Here is a 23,882-nt window from a genome sequence, read left to right as displayed (position 1 = left end):
TAGAGACTATCAAATATTTGATGTGAGCAAGCTGTTGTATTTATTCAGTAACTGCATTAGCATAATAATATTTACGTTCTTGTCATTTTTCTTGGATGGAACTACATATTCTATGTTCACATAATCATAAATCAAACTAGAAAAGTATAATGTATTCAACCATTGTAGAGAATTTCGCTGGTTCAGTGTATTTGGATGTTTTAGATTTGTGTTAGATGAAAAAGAGTTTTATGGTATTGTGTTTAGGACAAAACATACGAACTCTGGTCTGTTATGATTATAAGATGCTTTGAAGGAATAAAATAGCAATGTGAGAAAATAGTTTTTAAAATAAATAATTATTTAATGTCTATCCATAGGATTGAAAAAAGATAAAATATTAAATGATAATGTTTACTTAATCCTAAACTTTGTATAATTAACATGAAATTAATATTTAAGTAATGCATGTTTGTTATAAATATTTAAAGAAAGTCAAAACATCAAAATAGTGAAATCACTAAGAACTTGAATTATATTTTTGTTGGAAGAGTTAAGATGGTGTTTGTCTAGATGAAGCATACAAAAGAGCACAGCAATGCCTCTGTCCTCTCACTTTTCAAGCACCATCTTTGCACCCAGTACAGCCTCAGGTACGCTGCCTTTCAGCGTTCTTTTCTTCTCTTTCGCTTTTCTACGTTTAAATATCAGTCTACACACTCCTATATTGAGATACTAGGTGTTTGTGTTTGTTTGAATCATTTATAGAAATTATTATTATGAAATTATTTCAGACTTATTTCAGGTAAATTACCTGACATATCATTTTTATGGCCAGTTGACTGTTACTAATATGTTCAGAGAAAATTTGCACATCATTCATCAGGCATATTTTATCTAATAGCAAGCTGAATAGGAATTCCCATTTCTGCATGGCTTTTTGCAGAAGGCTTTGTTTAGAAACATGCCGTCTCCTTTCCCACATTCCTTAGCTGTTCTATGCAAAGCAAATCATTATCAGATGTGCTTCAACTAAAAAAAACAATTATGAAAATTGTTGATTTCAACCTTTGGAGCTGAGAATCAGAGTCAGGAAAATGTTCTAGATTTTTTTTTTCTTCAGGAAGAAAAAAAAAAGTTTTATTTTTTCTTAAGGTCAATAAGATGAAAATAAACAAGTTATATACCTGAAATTCAAATTATTATGGGTTGTATACTAATGGAGAAATTGCAGGTCCTTTAGGCTATTTTTTAAATAATTATCAGTCATATATTCTACGATGAAATGTGCAATTATTCATCTTGCTAGAATTATTTTTGCATTTTTAGAACAATAGTTTCTTATTAGAAACAATTATATCTAGGCAAACATGTTTGTGTAAAATCCTGAGTGTTTAAATATCATACGAAGTACATGAGCTATATATTTATCCTTCTTTATCTACTTACATTTTAGTACTAACATCAGAACTACTCTTAATTCAACCTAATTATATAGAGGAATGATTTTATTACAGCAGTTACTTCAGGCAGATTTGCACATTGCACAGCTCTTTGCACATTGAATTGGAGGAACTCCTTAGGACATTTGTCCTTTAGTGGACTTCAGAAACGTGCTGTAGAAATTACCTCGGTCCAATGCAGGTCAGGAGATTGTATGAGGGAATATCTGTGACAGTTGATTCTTGTTTGGTACTGGGAACTACATCTGAAGTGGAAAATAAGAATAGCATAGAATTTGGAGACAGTTTTCTTTTCTTTCCTTATGTCTTTGCTCACACACTCATGGTGTGAAAAATATTTAATTCACATTTGCTTAGAGGTGGTAGTTGTCTATTTGGTGGAAGGTGAATATTTTAAAGGCCAGAATCTTACTGCAGCGAAGTATGCACATGCTCAGAAAAGGTTCTTTCATTTTACATTTTGAGTCTTGGAAAGACTAAGACAATTTCACAGCTAGGAAGAGTAAATTTTCTGGAAGTCTCAGAGAAATTAAGTCTGCTACATTTAAGACTTATGTTTTCTACCAGTAGTTTGCATGGTATCTTGATGTTAGAAATATTAATAGCATTTAATGAAGTCTTGTTGAAAATTTAAATTTGTATTTTTTGGTCAATATCTCATATACTAGACCTGCCATCTTTCTCCTGAACTACATCTTCCATAATTCAGAGATGTGAAATATCTTAGATAAATTTGTGACTATATGAATTAGGTAACTAGTTCATACTTCTGAACATTTCCATTAATATAGTATCTATTTAATCTGGAAAAGAATTAATAACTCTAGCAATAGTCCTACTTGCACTTACCAAGGTTGTGTTTATGCAGAGACTGTGTATATATTGTTTATTTTTCGTTTTATACTTTTATACTTTTGACCGTAGATTGACCGTAGATTCAATGACCTCTCTAGCGTTGTAGCAATCCAACCATCCTAAGTCAATGAGCAGTACAATCTGCAAAGTCCATGGGTGTCTGCAAAGTGATACTTTTGGTTCTTACAGCAAATTTGTATTAAGAAATATGCAATGAGAGAGGGTTGGGAAAGATAGGTATGTAGCTAACATATCCTGAATAAAGATAAGCACAGGGAAATTTCAGCAGGTTAAAAAGTATGTTTAATGTGTTGTTCCATCAAGAATCCTGGTAAGCTGTAACTGTCCAGCTACAGGCCAGCTGTGTGATCCTCGCTGAATGTGTCACAGCTGTCTTACACAACATGTTGATTTGACAGATATGCTTAAACTCTCCTGTGGGCAGTCTGATACATATTTATTGAACTGAAATTTTGTTTTAATCTTATATAAAACCAAATATTTACCCTTTATCTCCACCTTAGTTTTCTTTGTGCTTCAGCTAGTGGTGAGCCTTTTTGATACAGAAGTAGAAGTTAATAAGCAAAAAGGGTACATGGAGACCTAGACTGTTCACCTTATTAATTGCATTTTTATTTTATTTATTTTTTTTTTTTTATTTTGACTTTTTCGTTTGACTTGCTTGACTTTTCAAAACTGGTATGATTCTGCCCCAATATCAAAGAAAAAAATGTAGTCTTAATCAAGACTATGCCAGTTCTTTCATTTATTATTCCTTTAGAAATTAACTAATTTTGGGTGGATTTTCTTTCTTTTAATTTATTTTTTGTATTTCTTGCAAATGGTGTGTCTGTTGCTATTGTCACATTGATCACATTACAATCTCTCATTTTATCTAAAACTATGTCCTATTGGTGACTGGGCTGAAAAATTGGCCCAGGATACTAGATGGCCTTGACAAAAAAAAAAAGACAACTGCACTGATATACTGTGTAATAATTATCATCCCTTCTCCCAATTACTTTAAAATAAAAGTATATTAAAAGAAACACTAATTTGAAGCCTTATGTTTGAATGTAATGGTCTTGCAGCAAATATTTCCTACTTTAAATGTCTAAAACTTCAGAGATTAAAGGAAATTAGTGCTGGCATGTTTCATTAATTTGGCACTGCAACAAGAGGAAATGTGGGACTAATTTCATTTGTATGGATTAAGAAATGTGTCAGTTTTTCCATTCTGTCTCTCTAGGGCATTTTTTTACTGCAAGGCCTGTCATGATGACATCACAGATCCCAAAAGGATAAAAAAATGTGGCTGCAAACGGCGTAAGTAATATTTCTATCACTCCCTTCCTCTTCTTTCCATGAACAGTTCAGCCTTGAAGAATATCTGTACATGCATTTACATGTTTTACACAGTGGTACAGAAAAGATAAAAAATTATTTTACAACAAAATAATAAGTGCATTTGCATTTTGGAAATATTTTTATTAAATTTCACACCAGTCACACCTGTTTCCATATAGAAAAGTCCATTAGCATCCAAAATAGACAAGAGTTAAATTAAACCAAGATAGATCTAATTTGGAGGTTTCTAAATTAAGAATGAGTTAACAGTGAGGCTCTCATTCATACCATGCAGTAATCCAGTAATTTCAATAGTTTTCTGTAAAGAGCTTTTGTTTTCCTTGCTGAACACAATTCTGCAAAAGATGAATCTAGAGATTAATATTGCATATTGTAACTATTGAAATAAACTATTATTGAAATAAATTATAATTTCTGTTGAAGTAAGGGATTGTCTGAAAGAAATAAAATACTAGTGCCTTAAATATCTGCTCTCAATAGATTCCGTAGCTCTAATGCTAACATTTGTTTTAGTAAGGTTCTTAAGTCTGCTGTTTAAATTATTTGGAAAATTGTGTGTGAAGAAATAATTCAGCTTGGAAATTTAAATCAGACTTTGCATCTGTATATTTATAAATATGTAGACATTAGTATTTTATCTATATATACTTTTAAAAGATGTTTTGCAGAAACTGTCACAACCTCATTTGGGACACAGTTGTATATGACCCATGCGTATTTGTACTATTGAAATCTAAAGGATTTAGGGATCCTTTTCTCAACTGATGTGTGAATATTTATGTGCATTCCATGATTTTCTGTTATGAAGAAGATCATATAGTACAAAAGCACTGATTAGGTAAAACGAAAAATCTCAGAAGAGTTTGATCCCAACTATTCTACCTGTACTTTTAAGAGGAGGAAAACAAACAAACAAACAAACAAACATAAACTGTCTTATTTATTGATCCAGTCACCTCATTGTCATTGCACTCTCTTGGAGGAAAAAAAAATAAAAAAACACACTACAAACTAAACTGGACTTTATCTAACTTTAAGGGGCATTTGAAACTGATGAATTCTAAAAGATGGATTTTAAAAAGAAAAAAACATGTCAGTAGAGTTTTTAAATAAACTCTTCTCCCAGAAAGTAGGAGTGTGGAACAAAGTAATATAATTGAGAGAAAACAGCTGAGGCACTGACAGAAAATGGGATTTTTCTCCCAGTAGCCACAAGGAGAGTAAAACACATGGAAAGCATGCCTGATGTGAAAGGAATGTATGCATTGCCTAACATATTTGAAAAAAAAAATAAAAATTGCCTAATGTATTGTTCAAGAACAGTTTATCCATGTGAGAATGTGACCTTTGAACTGCTGCCAAAGCCAATGTGAGTTCTGAGCAAGTTCTGGTAAAGCAAGTTACAGATGCCTTAGGGTGCCTGTAACTCACAAAGCCGATCTTTTTTTTCCAAATTACCCAATGCTTAAGAAGGAGAAATATGTTACCTGTTAAATTTTGTCCAATGCTGACCACACACACACACACACAAAAAAAAAAAAAAGTATATTCTTCTCTACTCCTTCACATGGTGTATGGTTTTCACACATGCTAAATCAAAAAATAATAATAATAATAATAAAGAATCCGAACATTGCCATTTTAATGGGAGATCTATATATTGGAAGAAGCTGGAAAACACAGTACAAAGTACAAGAGTGTGAACATTCATGTAACCTCAGTGCTAGGAAACAGGAAGGAAACAGAGTATCCTGTCCCCCAGCCAACACTATGGCCATATTGCCAACAGCAGGCCAAGGAGAGGAGAGAGTGACAACTTCTATGTGTGACACTAGGAAATGTCCCAAAAGGAAGGATATGTATCATTGTATCAGTCCAATAAGTGAAGGGATGTTGCCCAGATGTAGAAGCAAAATGATGGGGTGATGGGGTTAGGCTGAGGCTGAGGAAGGAGGCTGTCAGAGCTGCTGCAGTGAGCACTGAGCATGAAGGAGGGAGTCCTCTCAGTCAGGTGAGAAAGGAGAAAAAAAAAAAAAAAAAAGACAGCAAAATCTTAAATTTCCCTTTTGTTGTCATTTCCCCTTTATCCCTATCTGCCTCCTTGCCTCCCACTCCCCCCCAGGCATACAGTTGAAGGCACCATGATATATGGCAACTTTCAGTACAGCTGAGAACAGCTTCCACTTAGCAGCATGTTCACAACTATTAGGAATAATATCATTGTTTTGCTTTCAAAGTACTGTCAATCAGAAAAAAAAAATTCAACAGTAATTAGTGATTTTTGGTGATCTTAAGATCCCTTTCACGGGATTGGATTTTTTTTTTTTAAGGTAAGTCTTTAGTGCAGTCTATTATTCAAGTAAGATGCCTTAGTTTTAGCTTTCAAATCACTAATCACTTTTGAAAATCTTAACTTTGTTATCCATCTGTAAGCTACACAAATTGTTGGTCTTAAAAGTGCAGTCTAACCAAAACAAAGCATAAATTATGAAAACTCTTTCCCTACTGAATTAAGAAACTGTCAACTGCTCTGTCAACAGCTAATCTGTCAATGTGAGTTTCAAAAGACATTGTGAATAATCACACATGCATATATATAGTCCTATATGATAAATATATATAAATTAGTGAACAACATAGCAATTAGAGACAGCTGAATGTGGAAAATGTGTAAGGTGAAAGGTTTTGTGTAAAAATATTGGCACATTCAGGTGAATTATATGTGAAAGAATATTTCTTTACATGGAAATCCGAATTATTGTGGCTTTAATTATTGCAGCTTCCTGTGACACTCGAAAATCACATTCTTTAATAATGCATCTGAGGTTGCACATCAATTTAGATGCTATCTGAATGTTAGCTTGTGGTATTGTTGGGGTCTAAACGTGAGTCTGACCTACATAGCCAGTTGTCCAAACCTGTTAAGCCTAATATTAATAATTCAGGGCAGATCAGTACGTTTCCACAAGGCCAGGGATAATTAAAGTAACCTTGCTTTCCTTTTGCAGTTTCTGCCATCCCTCCTTCTCCTTACCCATCCCTATCCCTGAATAACATATGAATGCTGATGTCACATTGTCCAGAGCAATGCTTGTGTGGAAATTTTATTCACAGATTGTTAATATATTTTCGGAATGCTTTCAATCTCTTTCCAATTCCATTTAACTGTAGTTTTTTCACAACGGGCCAAATACATGTATATATTTAGATAAAATGAAGCCATGTTGGGATGAAAACTCTTAAGTGGATGACCTACGCCTCCTGTTTGTTTCATTCTGTGCAACAGCTGTGGTCTAATTCTGCATATATTTTTTCCAGTGACAGTGCTTGCTGTGAACCATGGGGGTTGAACCCCAGAGGGGACATATCATGTGTACATTGATGTGTTTGAAGGAATTTCTTGTAATCTATGACAATTGACAAACTTTTGATTTATTTTTCCTCTTGCTGCCTTGGAACACGGCCCCTACTATATTTTAACTGCACACTGATAGTGATCTATTGTGAGTAAAAATGGGTTCCCTGTAGCCCAGAGTGCGGTCCAACCTGTCTTTCTCTAGCAGAGAGTATTTTTGTTCAGTATTTCGGTTCTTTTCTTTATTTATGTTGCATGTAGCAGTGACGTCATACCCACAAGTTTCTCATCGTTTACACCCACGGAGATTAGGGTGACGTTGAAGAAAATACAGCAGTTTTCCCCTTTTCCACTTTTTTGTCCCTTTTTTCACAACCTTATCTTTTATCCCTATTTGAAAGTGAGATCTTGGCAGTGGCACTTCCTTGAAATGATTCTAGAGATCTCTCATGAATTTTCAGGGCTATTGGTTAGGCTGGGGTAATAGCACTATAGCACTGTTTGCCCAGTTAAGCTGAATTAATTGTCAGATACGTTAGAATTTTTTTTTTGTACTTTGTCTTTTCAATTGCATAGTTGACACAAGGGACAACACAACAGTCTTATACTGTCCTTATCTAACTCCCTTCTCCCCACTGACAAAAATAAGGGAGGTAGGAGGAAAGCCAGACAGTGAATTAATATGTTTAACTTTAATATATAAACCCACAACTATCCTCAACAGCAAACAAGGTACAGTGATTATTTTCCCCAGCTATAACAGTTTTGCTTGTTGTGAAAATAATTACATGAGTAGAGAGCCACGCTGTTTTTTCAGGACCTAAACTGTAAAGTTTTATATTATTATTATTATATATAGAATATGAAATTTATAGACCACTTCATGTCAAACTAAGTCATACCACTTCAAAATATACAGAATCTATGGAGGCTCTTGTCAGTCACTTTTAGTGTGCACAGTCATAATGATTTAAATACATAAAACATGGAAAGAATTAGTTCCCTAGGAATACAAACACTGCAAAAAATATATTGGTTAGAGGCAGTGTTGGCTTGATCTTTCAAACAGCAAGAGGGATCAAATATTTCATAGCTGCAATGAAGCATTACTGTACCAGGTTGAGGGTGCTAGTGATACTATACAACCACAGCTATTATAAATAAGTGAGTCTATGAGACTTTTTCACTATTTCACCGTATATTATGAATTTGTTTTCTGATAACACTTCAGATTTTAATCCGGGTTGTGATATTTTTCCCCTCTCAGCTGTACACACTGTAGGGTCTTGAAAAGAATACGGGAAAAGTTGACACTCCTGGAGTTGCATGATACAGCGTTGGCCATCTTGTAATTATGATGGCCTTCATTATGATAATCATTAATCACTTTTTTTTTTTTAATCATGAATTGTGGTGCCATTTCTACAGTAAAGGATTGAGATCCCATTGTAATAGAAATTATTCATACATAGAACAGAAATTTCTCCAAGTATCTATTGCTAGCCAAGAGAATGACACAGCAGAAAAACAGGGAACTCAGAAAAGCAGATTGTCAGGACAGCATAATAAGAATCAATAAACCAAAAAGAAACAAATTGCTATGGATAAAATAATGCATCCAATTGACCTAGAGGCAAAACAATGGAAGTAATTTGGGTTTATTTATTACAATGTATTTATTGTAAATTTATTTCTATATTAAAGCCTTTCTGGACCAGATAAACTCAGATAAACTAGTTTAAATAATAATAAATAATCAATCAAAAAAGCTCTTCATGCTAGAAGAGTATTTAAAAAAAAAAAAAAAAAGTTCATGCATGTTTGGCTTATTTTTTTTTCTCCCAAATCCCCAATACCTTCGGTTTGCCTAGAAATGCAGCTAGCTTCGAGAGTACATTGGCTGAGAGTCTTTAAGGCAATGAAGCAAAGTTCATGAAGATAACTGAATATTAAAATGAATTGGTCTATAAATACAGCATTATTTCTTTTAGCTACTAAAATAGGGCAGAATGTCCACTGTTTCTACAGTTTTGACAAAGAACAGCACCATATGAATTACAGCAAAGAACTAACCAATTGCCTTTAATTAGAAAAATTGTAAGATTAGTGAACAAGCTGAGTAGGTGGTCTTGAAGTTATTCTGTAAAACTTAAATAGTGGAGAGAGAGCTTTGCCTGTTGTGGTAAGAGAAAAATTGTCACAAACAGATTAAGATGTATTGCTGTATTTTTCAGAAAACAAATTTTGCTGGGCAAAGTCCATTCAATAATTTAGTCTCATGTTAACCAACATCCCTAAAAGCGATTAAATCAGTCTGGTCTTCCTTTAACGCTGCTGTTATTTTGCTCTTAGTGTGGGTTATGAGAACTTGATGAATTGGAATGACACTATATGCATTTCAATTCTTAAGTGTAGTGGGACCCTTTTTTAACCATTTGCTGGTCAAGCAAACTACAGTTCATTCTTAACCAGCTGTTGTCTCATGGAGATCCACTAGGTGTCCTCGTAGATCTACTTTTTGTTACCGTTGAGGTTACAAGGAAAACTGCTGTAGTGATGGGTGGAATACTAGGATTGGGTAGTCTGTAAAGTTAAAAACAAAACAAAATAGAGGAGAGAAAAAATAATTAAAAAAAAAAAAAAGCGCAAAGATGAAGGGATACTTTGTTCTGCCTTTTTTTTTTTTTTTTTTTAAAGGAGCTGTTCCATGACATCTTAGATAGAGAATATTCTGCAGCTTCCTTTGCTTATTTTTGCAGCTGGAAATATTTCCCATTACTATTTGTGAACACTAAGTAACACTTCAGATCCAGATAATCTAGAAATTTTGACTGGACTTTTTTGAGTTTTTGACATGAGAAAGCAAGGTATTGCTAGAAGTGTAGACATCTAAGGCACATTCCTTCCTCATTAGAATGGAAGGCTATTGCCTTTTCAGAAAAACTGCAACAAAAAGTTTTCAAAGTATTTATTTGTTTTTATAAATAACTCAACAATTTTACTTTCCTTTTGCTCTTACCAAATCAGAAAATGTCTCTGGTTATATATGCCTTGTTCTGTCAGTAAATTATTATATTAGTCTGATTTCTGTTTCCATGATTACTTCCCCTGACACTTTTACAAATGCTAGGGGATTGTTATCATACTAAATAGACGGATCTCTTCTTCCTTTTTATCCATTTATTATTCAATTGGAAATAGGGAATTAACATCCTTTATGTCCCAACTTAATTTTTTACTAACAAATAACAGTTCTATTGAACATCCATAACATTTCTATGGATAAAAATGAGATTATTCTTATGCAGGTACTACAGGTGTCAAATGAACTTAACACCCACCCATAGGCTGTTTTTAAGGTCCCCCTGTCTCTCTGATGATTCCCATTTTTTGTTAATGTTTATGGAAGTTTAATAGGAAATGGTATGTTTGTGGCTTGTACCATTTGAAATCATTTCTGTCTTGTCTTTGATCTTGTCACTAGCCATCCCTAATAATAACCCATGTTTTGTTTTATTTAAAAGAAAATAAATATTGTATTTGGTATGAATGTAACAATGACTGTTTAAAAGGAATGAAGAGTAACGGCATGCTTTTCTTTTTTTTTTTTTCAAAATGTATTGCTCTGATATGCAGTTGCTTATATATTGATCAAAAGCCTTATAGCAAGTCATATCTGCTACTTACATTTTCAGGTTCAAGCCTGTTTCCTGCATGTTAATGATGTGAAATATTAAAATGATGCATGATCTCCAGAACAACTGATAATACTAGTTAAAAACAGTCCCTGAAAGGGCATTACTTTTGAGAAGCACCATGGATTCCTTCCCCAATTGAACAGAAGTGCTTAAATTCCCAACTTCATTGGTTTAAGTCTGATGAAAATGGTACAAAAAGTTTTCCTTCCCGACCGTGTTTGTCCTTAAGAATAATTTCTTTTAATTTTAATAAATATGTCCTATCCTATTATTGACTGTTGACAAGTAATGGCTACAATAACAAGTAATGGCTACAAGTAAATGAAAACCAGGGACTGTTACTAACCAATAACATAGCAGTTGAGAATTTCTGTGCAGTGTTTTGCTTACAGCATTTGATTAGAAAAAGTCTTTCAAAACAGCTGTAATTAAAACAAAATGGGCCTTCTTTTTCCCTCACCTACTGTTAGCGTGTCTCACAAATGCTCTTTATTTTTCTTTCATTTCCTTGAAGTGAAAATAATAAAATAGGCATAATGGAAACACTTCCACATTTTTGGTAACTTTTTTTCTCTGCCCAACTTTTCAATTTTAAAGAATATGTTGGGAAAAGTTAGAGAGAGGGAAACTATGAGAAAACAAATGCTGTTTTGAATTTTCTGTGTAGTTTGAATGTGTATGCATCAAAAGCTTCAGTGGAAACCTTCTAACTAAAAGCCAAGCTATGAGGAATGATGTACCATGCAATGAACAAGCCTGATGCTGCATGATGACTTTCTGAACAGCTCTAAGATAACTCTACTAGGATGCTGAAAGAACATGGCAGTAGTGATGTGAGCAAAGTTTTAGAGGAATGGAGTCGCTGCTGAAGAGATCACTCATCCATCTCCCTCAATGCCTGTTTTCCACAATCATAATGTTACCCTTGCTTGACAAATATACTGTATGGCAAGTCATCAAGGCCTTAGAACAGGACTTGACCCATTTGAGCAATTTCAATCCCTCTTCCCTGTTGACTGTAGCATTAAAAAACTGGAAAAAGAAAAGAGAGAAATCATTAATAATTTAATGTTACTGCTATAATACAAAAATAAATAAATAAATAAATAAAAGTAAGGAAAAAAAGACATCCTAAACTGAAGGTACAGGCTAGAGAAACATTACCTTTTTCTTGCATTTGCTTGTAAGGTTTTGTTTTTGCCTGTTGGTGTTCTGTTTTGTTTTTAGTATAATTGAGTCAGTTCAATCTAAACCATTACCAAAAGTGTTGGTTCAGTGCAACATGTGAAACAATTTAAGTGGCCTTTGCAGTTCTTGAGAATTAAACTTACTTGTGATTGAGGTAACATACAAAATTGCATAACGGTAATTACATGTACATTTATAAAATAGGATGCTGTTATAAAATAGGATTCTAGAAATACTTAACAATAAGACTGTCCTTCCCATGACTAAAGAACATAAACTTTCTATTCCAACCTGGCACTTCTTTTGGAATCAATGCCTAATTCTACATCCAGTTATTTGGTTCTTGATCTACCTTTCAATCCAGTTGCATTGTCCAGACTCAGTACTCCTCAGAGTAAAAAGCGTGCCAGTGATTGGTTCAGCATGTTTCAGTGGACCAATGCTCTGTGTGCTTTTGGTGATGCCTTATTTGTGAACTGATTTTAATGTCAAGCATATTTGCCATTATTAGTTGTGTCTGTTATATTGGCAAATTTTGGTATTCTGTCAAGAGTTAATTTGAATTCCTGAAGATATAATGTAAATGAAGTCAATTTTTCAGAAAATTTTATGCACATCTTGTAAGTCTCCAGTAATATGTAATTTATTGCAATAAAGGAGTTCCCTGGCACAGTTTAATACAAAGCAATTATTAGCATATGTTTGAGGATAAATTTATATATATGTGTGTATGTGTATACATGTATATGTGTGAGTGTGTGTATGTAAGAATATGTGTATGTGTGTTTTCGTCTGTGTATACATGCATACATATATATATATACACACATATATATAAAAGTTTTTAACTTTTAGAGGAAGCAGAATAGATCAAAAACTTCTAGTGGATCAGCAGCTTTATATTTTCTTGTTGTTTTAGCCCTGCAGTATTAATTGTGCCAAGGGAAAAATATATTCTTGGGATTTTCTGCTTTTACCATGTTCTTTTTTGATCCAAACACTTGACTGTAATCAGTAATACTTCCTATATCTGCGGTCACCCTTTAAGACTGAAGAGAAATAAAGAACAATTTATCTTTTGCCCTACTTTTAATGTACAGCCAAAGTGTTATCAATAATCTCATGCTTTTTTTTTTCCTGGGTCAAGACTGTTAACATAAACTAAGGCCTGTATTAAATCCCTTAAATTACCTTCCAGCTGCCTTGTTATATATATAACCTTGCCATTAACCTGCTGCTCTTCCTCTCCTCCCATCCAACACATGGTTATAGCCAAGATGTCCATCTACAAGAGAATGAAACTGGCATGTTGTTTTGATTGCGGACGCTCTGAGCGTGACTGCTCTTGCATGTCAGGCAGTGTACATAGTAACATGGACACCCTTGAGAGAGCCTTCCCACTTTCTTCTGTCTCTGTTAATGATTGCTCCACCAGTTTACGTGCCTGTAAGTTTTAACACCAACACATGCTGTTCCATGTCTGTGGTGTCTGTGGTATCATCCCCGTCTTGTGTCGTACATTGTAGTTCTGTGAGTTTTACTGGGCTGATGCTTTTTTAAAAATTCAAAACCAAATTTTAATACAGCTCTGTATTTATATTTCTGTTTCTATTTATTTTTAATACAAAAAATGGAATTCATTATTTTGCTTCGTGTGCTCTTTATGAAGCATGCTCTTGCAATAGCATGCAGGACCTTAGTAGTGCAGTTTAGTGACATATTTTTATTTAATTCATACAATATAAATTGTCATTAATTAACCAGTATATGCTTTACTGGAGGAACAGATCTGTGTCTAAATCTGTGACTGGTGCTAAGTTTGCAGCTGTAATAGGCTTAGCAATAGAGCAATATATAATAGGTAGTGAGTAAATATAAAGGATACAACTTAGTTGCTGAACTGCTTCTAGCATTTTGTTTTAGACTGCCATTCTGAAGCTGGCATTCTATTTTAGACTGCTACCATTGTCTTTAGTTTTGTTTGTAGTCTTTTATGATTAATATGGGAGACCTTCCATCTAATACTGAAACTGCAGAAACCTTAATAAAATGGATGTACCTTTTGTAGTGCTTCTGTAGAAGGGCTAGCCTGATGGAAACTTTGTGATGCAAACTGTTTGAAATTAGCTGTGGAATATGCCTTGCAGGACAGTACCATTCTGGAATATGCCCCCAAAGCTCTTTGAAAGGTCAGAGTTTGAGAAGGAGAAGAGAGAGAAATTAGAACCAGCTCTAAGTATCTATTAATTCTTTGGCTGAGTGGTAGGGATTCTAAAGCTTTCTAAAGCTTTCTTTATCAGTGTGAACTATTGAGGAAGACTGTTAAATAGTGATTTTTATTTTTATTTTTTTTACATATCCTCTACAGACATCCGTAACAGGCAAAACTTTATCTTGGGACAGGGATTCTTTTCCTTTCCCTATCCAAATAGCAAAGAAAAACTGACAAATTATTCAGATACATCTAGAAGGAATATTAAGAGTTTTGATCAGGAAATATGTCCGCTTTACATTACAAGTCATCACGAATAAAAATGCCTTCCACTACTAAGAATATAATGTAGTTGGTAGATTATGCATCTGGTTGCCTTTTGATGCCATATGTGTATTGCAGTATGTAGTCCATGTGGTGAATGACTTTTCTCTAGCTCTTTTGACATTTGAAATATTTTTCCAGATACAAATGTGGAGTATATACCAATACTATGATTTTTGTTAGTATTTTTATACCTGAAGACTATGTCAATTAAGTTGAATTTAATAGGATTTCTTAAGAGATTTTGCCAGAAATCTTCTCTTTGTTTATGTGTATAAGCACCCAGAATATCGTTTTTATTTACTTGGTTGTAACTTGTACATCACCTCAGGGGAAAGACAGTTTTAGATATTATTCTAAGCTACAGGAGTTTTTATCCTTCAGAGAGTCCTGTATTAGGGTAAAACAGAACAAAATATTTTTGTTTGTTAAGAACAGTGACTGTAAAAACTTCCTGGATTGAGAGTTACTGCAGGCAGTGTTACCTCAATAACCTAAAAGCCTCTGTAACACAACGTCTGCTATTGTTTACATTAATATGGACTAGTACAGAGATTAAGTGGTTAGGTCCCAGTATGGGTGCTAACAGCAAGCAGACAGGGCTAAATGAATATGTCCCTTACAAATGGGTGAGATTTCTGCTATTAGCACTTGTTTGGCAAGGAAATAAAAAACCATAATTTGTAGGACTTAGGACTTAGTTCACTTAGGACTATACAGAGGCAGAAAAATTAAACATTTTTGATTGTGTTGCCTGCTGAGCCAAAAATATCCACTGCATGGTTTTATTGCCACCAGAATCAGCATTGTTGGGAAACACATTAAATATATTTTGAAGGATAAGTGGTATTGACAGCTTTGAGGATTTTTAGCATCCTATCTTTCAAGGGGCTTTTCCCCCTTCATCACTCCATCAAATCAAAAGAGAACTTACTCTTCTCCTTGTGCAACTATTCACCCTTGACTGTTAATAATAACTATGAAAATCAATACCAATTCATGCTCTTTACAAACCAGCAGAAGCCTTTCTTTTCCAGTTAAATATACATATATATATATATATATACACATGCAAAATTTCACTGGCACGGCTTCAATAGAAATCACTGTGTTTTCTTTTGCAGTGCACAGGGGTCGTATGATGCCCATCTTGACAGAGCTAGTTAACTCAAAGAATAGTGGTGAGAGTCAGCTTTTCATTAAATATGAGCAGATGTGAAATGTAGAGTGTTTGACAATTAGAAATGGCAGCAGCAGGGCCCCATAATCAAAGTGAGGTCAGATTGGTGGATCAGATTACCTCTCTTACATTCTTTAGTTGTTCTGAAAATCATTTTAAATTAGTGTCAGTGGAGCCGTGATGGGTTTTGCCCTTTGTCTTTTATGCTAGGACTGTATTGTTTCCCCAGACACTCATTAAAGGTCATTATACTATTACAGGGCTTGCTTTGGTCGTGGTGCCTCAGTTGGGTTGGTTTGCTTCTACAATCACTTAATGCATTTCTTTCTTTCTCTCTCTCTCTTTTTTTTTTTTTTTTCCCTTTTCCTTTTGGTTACAAAAGCAGGCTTTTCTTTTTTTAAGGTAGATAAAATCACAGGCCAAACTTCTTGAAAAAATAAGTATTTTTTGCAAGAATTGATGCTGTTTGTAAGAATCTGATGTCAAGTAGAAGATATCAATTTACGTATTTAATGATGTATGCAGGATTTAGTGTGTTAATTGTATAATACATAGGGAAACACTTGCAGTATATTTTCCACTGTGAATGATTTTCTCTGCTATAATATTGTCTGTACTTTCAGTGAATGAAAAACCTATTATGGTTAAATATAATTACATTAAAATAGCTTTTGAGTTCATAGGCAGCTGTTTGGGAAAAAAAAAAAAACACAAATAGAGATGATCTTTCTAAACATAAGGAAATAGTTTTGTGTGTGTCTGCAGATATTTTCAGGTTTATCTGCTTTTGGTAGATTGCTGCATGAACAGTGGTCAAATGGTCCAAGTAATTTTTTTGGTAATGTAGATTTGGTCAGGGAGGTGATCATCCCCTTGTACTCAGCTCTGTTGAGGCCGTACCTCGAGCACTGTGTTCAGTTTTGGGCCTCTCACTACAAGAAGGACATCGAGGCCCCGGAACATGTCCAGAGAGGGGGTTATGAAGCTGGTGAAGGGTTTGGAACACAAGTCCTATGAGGAGCGGCTGAGGGAACTGCTGGGGTTGTTTAGTCTGGAGAAGAGGAGGCCCAGGTCAAGCCTCACTGCTCTCTACAACTACCTGTGAGGAAGTTGTGGGGAGCTGGGGGTTGGCCTCTTCTCGCAGGTAACTAGTGATAGGCCTAGAGGGAGTGGCCTCAAGTTGCTCCAGGGGAGGTTTAGGTTGGGAATTAGGAGACATTTCTTCTCAGAAAGAGCAGTCAGGCAGTGGAACAGGTTGCCCAGGGAGCTGGTGGAGTCACCATCCCTGGGGGTGTTTAAGCAAAGGTTGGACATAGTGCTTAGGGACATGGTTTGATGGGTGACATTGGTAGTAGGGTGGTGGTTGGACCAGATGATCTTGGAGGTCTTTTCCAACCTTAATGATTCTGTGATTCATGCAAATTAGAGTGAAGAGAGGCACTCAGCAACTGAAAAAATTGAGGTGGCCTATACAGTGAAATTATTTTACTAGTAAGTGTGATGTTTCTGTTTAGGAATGTGCCAAATCCTGGGGAGCGCTATTCAAATGATTAATTGATGCAGACAGAATCTTAACCTGAAACATTTAATTTCTGTTTTCTGTGTTTCATATGGCTGCTGCTTCTCTAGAAGATCAGAAGTTCAGGTTCCAAAAGGAAACCTTATCTAAACTTGTCAAGATTTTATGCCATGCCTACTGTAGTGGGAACTTAAACTTCCCTGTGCTCTGAGGGAAGGACATTCTTGATACTAGGCCTAGAAATATGTTATTCAGTTTGTGAGAAAACATGGATTGGCATGGTCTGGTATCTCTGAGAAGCATTACAAGAAGACTCTGACTTTGGTGAATATCAGGGATCTCTAGAGCAAAAGACAAGGCTGATTTTCACTGTACTTTTAATTCATGGTTCAGCCCAAACTCCCATTCATCTTGTTTAGAAAGAAAGACTGTGTTAAGACAAGTTCTAGATACAAAAGTGAAAGCTTACTTTTTGAAAGTGGCCAAAGTATGTATCTACCTTTGAGCTAAGCCTGGTTGAGAAGCATCTATTCCACCTGCTCTTCTAGTGCCATCACGTGGTTTATACAAAACAGTCAAGTTAGCTGTTGAGTCTTTCTCAAAGGCCTTAAAATCATTTTCTACAAGAGTGGAGCAGTGTTTTGGGTAGCATAAGCCAAGGTTGGTATATTGTGATGAACCTGGGTCTTGTGGCCACAGAAGGGATGGAGACTCTCTTAGATATAACCTACTGAGCCCTCTGAGGTCACACTGTCTACTCTGTCATGCACAGACAGGACCAAAAGTGTGCCAATAGCACACTTTTAGTGTTTTGAGGATGAAGAAATGGAAGGAATAAACAACTGATCAGGTCTGCTGGGAAAGGAGACAGAGATGTTGCCCATCAGGGCAGCATTCTAAGGTTGTAAACAAATGTTTAGAAACCGATTTGTTTTTACAGCTTACTTTTCTGGAAAAAAAAAACAAAACAAAACAAAACAAAAAAAAACCTACCTCTGTATACTGGAGAACAATGGCGTTATTTTGTATAACCTTTACACAAATGATGTAGTGATTTTTTTTAATGAGAGTAGTGAAAATTGACAATTAGAATAAGATATAGTGCCAAATAAATTCATATTAATTCAAAAACACATATGAAGTAAATCATACAGTGCTATTTATAATCATCTAATAATTTTGAAGTAAGCCTGTGAACCGTGCTGTGTGGAATAGATGGATTTACGTAAACCTAGTTGCAAAAAATTTTCTTTCTTTCAAAGTGACAGATTTTTACTTCAGTTACATCAGTTCCCACAGAAGTCAATAAAATTACTTGGATCCAGGGTTGTGCCCCTGAGAATTGTCGTGGCCATAACATTTCCTCTAAATACCTCTACAAGTCTGCCTGTGTGTCTTTTAGAAGTACCAAAAATAATGTAAAAACGAACAGCTGTGGATGTTTTAGAGAGCATTCATTTTTACAGAGACAAAGTATTCTAGATAACTCAGTTTAGATAGTAGTCCACTACAGGAGAAGAAAAGTCAGGTATATCAGTGTATCATCTAAATGTAGTCTATGTTGCTATTGGATAATGAAGAAAAACAACTAATCTTCATTAGCCTTCTTCTCAGAATGAACTACTGTCAAGAAAGCTGCTGTTAACAAAACTATGTAATGGGGTCCTGAAGCATATAAAACTAGGCAGTGGAACAATTGGGAAAGAAAATACAAAAGTGGGAGATTCCTGTGCTGTTCTGTGGAGGTTCTTATGGAGTAGACTCTGATATGAAGTCAGTGCTTGTACGTGCAAGAGTTTGGCCATATTTGCAGCCAGCTCTGTAGCCTGTGGTATTGGCAAATCACAAGTCTCGTGTATTGCTTTATGTGTATGAATGCGCTGGAACTTTTATATTATCTTTTCAGTCACTGAATAGAAGATGTTAATATAAGAGGGGGAAAAGTAGCATGAAATAATGTATTTTAAGATAGGTGACTTCAAGTATGTAGGTAGGTCTAACAGTCAAAAAATTAATTCCTTTTATTATTGTATATTTTAATAGAACCTGAGTGCTGCTAAATTATTTATTTTTCTTTGGGATATAATACAAGCATATAGATTAATATCGAGATGTAGAAATGCAAGAGTAGAAAAAAAAATAACCCCCCCCCCAGCTGTTCCTTGTCAAGCAGTAGAATGGTAGAAATCAGACAATCTGGCTTGTTATCCATGACCAGAAAATATAAATAATGAAGCACACGCCTTTTCAGATGACTTTTTTGATGTGGTATATACTGCTAGGCTGATAAGAGGGTGCTCTGCCCGATCTGTTATGTCTGTAACAAGGAGATGAAATCTCACGTCACCATGGAGGCCCTGCTAAGTTTAGCAACAAATCTTTTGAAGAATTAGGAAGGTGGAGAAGGGAGAGATCAAGAAGTCTAGATTTAATTCCTTTAGGCCTTTATATTGAGTAGTGATTCTTACTAGGGTCACAGGGAAGAGACTACTGAGTGGCTTGCTTTGATAGGGACAAGCTAGAAAAAAATGCTGTCAGCATCCTGTGGAGTGAATTAAACAGAGGGTCTTATGCAAGGTGACATGGAAATTATGTTTGCATTTTTAGTTCCTGAGTGTGGCTGGTTGTCATGAAACTCATCACGACAGTTTCTTACCACCAGGCAGCAGATTCTTCCTGTTACCTCCTTGGTGTGGGACAGATGCTAGCCGGTTAGCTCTCTATCTCTACTCTTTCTGAGCTATTTCAAGCGACAGATGCCATAGCTGGCTCGGTTTCAGCTTGAGCATTTCTGTCATAGCCCTGCCTTGAGCCCAAATTCTGACCTTTACTATATGAAATAAAGTACTTATGAACAAACAGTGGCTTGATCCAGAGCAAGCTTGGAGCAAATGTCAAATGTCAAGTCAGTCTTCTGCCTCCTTATTCCACCTGCATTAGGAACCTAGATTAGACCCTAGACTACCGCACCAACTGCCTTAGGCTTTATGGGTCTGGAGAGACATAAGTTATTAACAAAGAGTTATTAAAATTTTATCAGTTTTATAATGCAATGTAAATGCCTTCTATGAATCTACATTGTATTCATTATCATTTAAAACGTTAATTAAGTCAAAGTTGCATTTAATTTAGTTTTAAATGTGCCTTTGGGAGGAAGCTTTTAGAAACAGCTGCAGGATTGAGAAGCTCATTGATGCTGGGAAGATGTTAGTACCACTTTTCAGGATAGGTCCCCCAAGCTGATTGCCATTTTGAGTCTGAGCTAATTTATGTTGATGTTATTGGGCAAGGTCTCAAATTAATATTGAACCAATAACAGTAGAAAGCTATCAGCTCATGCTAATCATAGATATACTTTAATGCATAATTTGTGTTCTTTTCAAATGGCTTCCAAACTAATATGAACAGTTGATCTGTAAAGCCTGTACTTCTCATACTCTTGTATTTATTACACACACACATATATATTTTCATTTGATGTCTTTATTGGTTGGATCGTTTTGTAATTCAGAGAAAAAAGTTGTTCCCTGACCTGGAATATTGTCCATCATGTTCATAGAAAAAGAAGTTCTCTCTGGCCTAGGTCTTCTATATTTCATTTGATCTAAAGTTATTGTAATGTACACAAGGAGGTGCTTATTGAAATATACAACAGACTATGATATAATATTGACATCTAAAATGGAATACAGCTTATTAGGAAAAAAAAATAGACTAACTCCCCTCCAAACTCAGTTAAAATGTGCTTGCATTATATATCAGATTGTTAATGTTTCTGATGATGTAAAAACAAGAGAAAAAAAAAAGAAAAAAAAAAAGCACAGCGTTTCCATCATCTGATAATTCAATATATTTTAGATATATTTTTTAATGAGGTTAGTAGTCACATTAGCTGTAGTGTGTCCATTCATTCACATACTATGTGATTCAGTAAGTGCTAGAATTGGAGCCAGAAGGAGCCAACCTAATGCTTTCCTTAGCTAGGAGAGTCCATTGAATTAAAACAAAAGACCTTTGGATTTTATCAAGTCCAGTGTAGGTTCAGCAGAGTTGTCCCTGGGAGCCAGAGGCAACTTGCAAGACAATTTTTTTCTGGGTCATCATATTTTCTACTGAGCTCCTAGGACCTTTCCAGGTATTTGTGTATGCCAATACACATAGCTCATGATTTTTGTCTGTGTGTCTCCTAAAAAGAGATTTTTGTCCTGTAACTTCATGTGGGGTACTTGAAGTACCCCAAAACCAGCACCCATACTATATGATCACTTTGCCAGAGTTTATAGTAGAGGGGTGGTAGTTGAACAGAAAAGGAAGAGTTTTAATTGATTTAACAGCAACAAAAAAAGCATAGATTTTGTTTAGTATATAATTTCTTAAGTATGTTGATAACGTACTTTAGGTTAAATTTCAGTTGTACTTTTACTGTTTGTGAAACTGTTTACCAGCTTCTGTTAGCTGACCTTTTTATAACACACTGATATAGCTTTCATTGTGATATTTTATATATTATTTAATACTGTATTGTTGTGATTCACTTTTTATCAGTGACTTTAGGAAACATAATGTATGCTACTTCAGACATATATGTTTCACTGATACAAATCAGGTCTTGTTAGTACAGTACAATTCTGAAAAGGAAGGATGGAAAAAGCATTAATAAAGTGTAAGATGTGGCTAGTGACATGTAGTTAAAAATTCCTGCAGATATTTTGGTTTGAATAGAAATTTTAGCTAGGCAAAAGTGAAACAGAAATGGCACAAGACAGAGATACTTACCTTGACTGAGCCACTGACTTATTATGTGACTTTTGTTCCTTTTCCATATATTGTATTATATTTTGTGATGAGAAGTGCTCTGAGATCCTTATATTTTGAAGTACCGAATGTAAGCTGAATAGGCATCCTTTTGACATAGTGATTCCCTACGCAGGCCAATTTTCATGTATTCTGATCTTTGCTGAAGGAAGTCATAGATACGCAGTGAGGAGGAGAGGAAAGTGAAAGGAGATACTAAGAGGGCTTGAATAAATTCTGTTTATCTGCATCAATAGGGATGAATCTCTTTTTAGATTTCTGGGGGAAAAAAAATCATCTACGGTTTTTAGCAGCTTCTGAACTTTAATTGGAACGCAGACCTTATTCACTGTGAGGAACTCCTGAGTGAAATCAAAAAAAACACCAAACCCACCCACATTATAGAATCTCTGATCTTTGTCATGCAATCTTCTTCATTTGTTCTTGCATAAAAGGTTTTATTTGCACTGAACATCCCGCTATCTCTATTCTCATTTTCCTGATATTATCTTCACTCTCCAACTCTAATGGTACATGTTGTTTGACAGCATTACAGTATGGAGAGAGAGTGTACATCACAATAGCTTTGCTGTGGAGGAAGAGTGGCAACAAGAAATGGAGATGTTGTTCTTGAGCAAATTTTTGCCTGAATGGACTAGCAGGTGTACCATCTAGCATTGCAGAAGGTTTATTTTTATAACTAGCCTCTTTTCTATAGTAGTTATTGATCCTATAGAAGACATATTGCTTGGATTTGCAGTAACGCAGTTGTGACATAGGGGCAGCAACTTAGAAGTCAGGATAAACATTTGGGTGATAAAGTTCCATCAGCTAATAAAATCAAGATTCTGTTTAGCAAAGAATAAAAGCTACTGCATTTGAGGCTAATGTAGAGATGATGCTTATTCTTGTTCCATGAGTAACATGAGGAATAATCCACAGTTGCACACTGATAATATGTTCCATTACCAATGCCATTTGCCAAGTATTTTTTTTTATTCATTATTTATCTCTATTGAATTATTTCTGATTTACCAAAACATGCTAGAGGACTGTCCAGCTCTCAGGGATCAGCTGTTCATAAGATGGGTGGCAGTGAAGAAGTGATACAATATTTATTTAGAATCATGAGTGTGAAAATGAATATAATTTACATGATGAGGCAGCAGAAGGGTGAAAAGAAGTGAGATACACTGTTGAGTAGAACAGGATGTGCTTTTTTGTCTTCCAAAATGTAGTGTCCTTTATAACATATGTAAAACATTCCTGAAATTTTCGGATGTCATACTAATATTTCTAACCAATAATGGAATCAGACTCATAGCCATTCTTGCACCTTGTCCTTTTTTTTAATTTTCTTTTTTTTTTTTTTTGTGTCATGAAATACTGCTTTTTTACTTGGTTGTGAGATAGGCCAATAAGCTTTGTAATGACAGGGGAAGCAACAAAATACACTTTGCCAATTCTTGGATACTAAGAACTGCCTTTGATTTTCAGAGAAAATATCTAGTATTATCTGAATTTAATTTTAATTGTTGATAAATTGTATTTTTTTTAAGTAGGCATGGAAACGTTGTTTTTGATGCATTTTGCACACAGAAAAATCTGCAGAAATTTAAATCGGTTTTCATTTGGTAAAGATCTAAGTTTTTCCAGACTTCTTAAAAGCTGGATTTTTTTGCTTGTGTTCCACACAAAAAATGTCTAAGGGAAGATGAATATATGTATTTAAACATTTCATTGAATATATTTTGATTGTTACCAGTCAAGAGTCTTCACTGTCCTGAGTAACAAGATATACTTTATTGATTTCTTCATCCAGACATATCATCCAGCCTTTGGAGGAAAGATGAGAGAACAGTAGACTTAGGACAGATGTCAGATTCGGCACAGGTTCTGTGGTGATAATTATAACATAAGGACTTGCAGAGAATGGAATCAGTAATG

General features: G+C 34.9%; 1 protein-coding gene across 17 annotated transcripts in view; it reads left to right on the top strand.

The window, feature by feature from the left end:
- The window catches only part of KCNMA1 (potassium calcium-activated channel subfamily M alpha 1), a 472,598-nt gene that overhangs the window by 369,318 nt on the left and 79,398 nt on the right, over window positions 1–23,882 (top strand). For 9 of the 17 annotated variants that reach the window (XM_083843583.1, XM_083843582.1, XM_083843577.1 and 6 more), the window contains one exon: window positions 3,547–3,623. In XM_083843583.1, the coding sequence (XP_083699709.1) occupies window positions 3,547–3,623 (77 nt within the window). Of the gene's footprint in view, window positions 1–3,546; window positions 3,624–13,178; window positions 13,353–23,882 lie in introns of all 17 variants that reach the window. The other 8 variants (XM_083843584.1, XM_083843575.1, XM_083843590.1 and 5 more) reach the window with 1 other exon arrangement.

The sequence above is a fragment of the Anser anser genome (assembly GCF_964211835.1).
Source record: "Anser anser genome assembly, chromosome: 7".
Taxonomy (NCBI): domain Eukaryota; kingdom Metazoa; phylum Chordata; class Aves; order Anseriformes; family Anatidae; genus Anser; species Anser anser.
The sequence above is the reverse complement of the archived record's forward strand: the minus strand, read 5'-3'. Positions and strand labels throughout refer to the sequence as shown.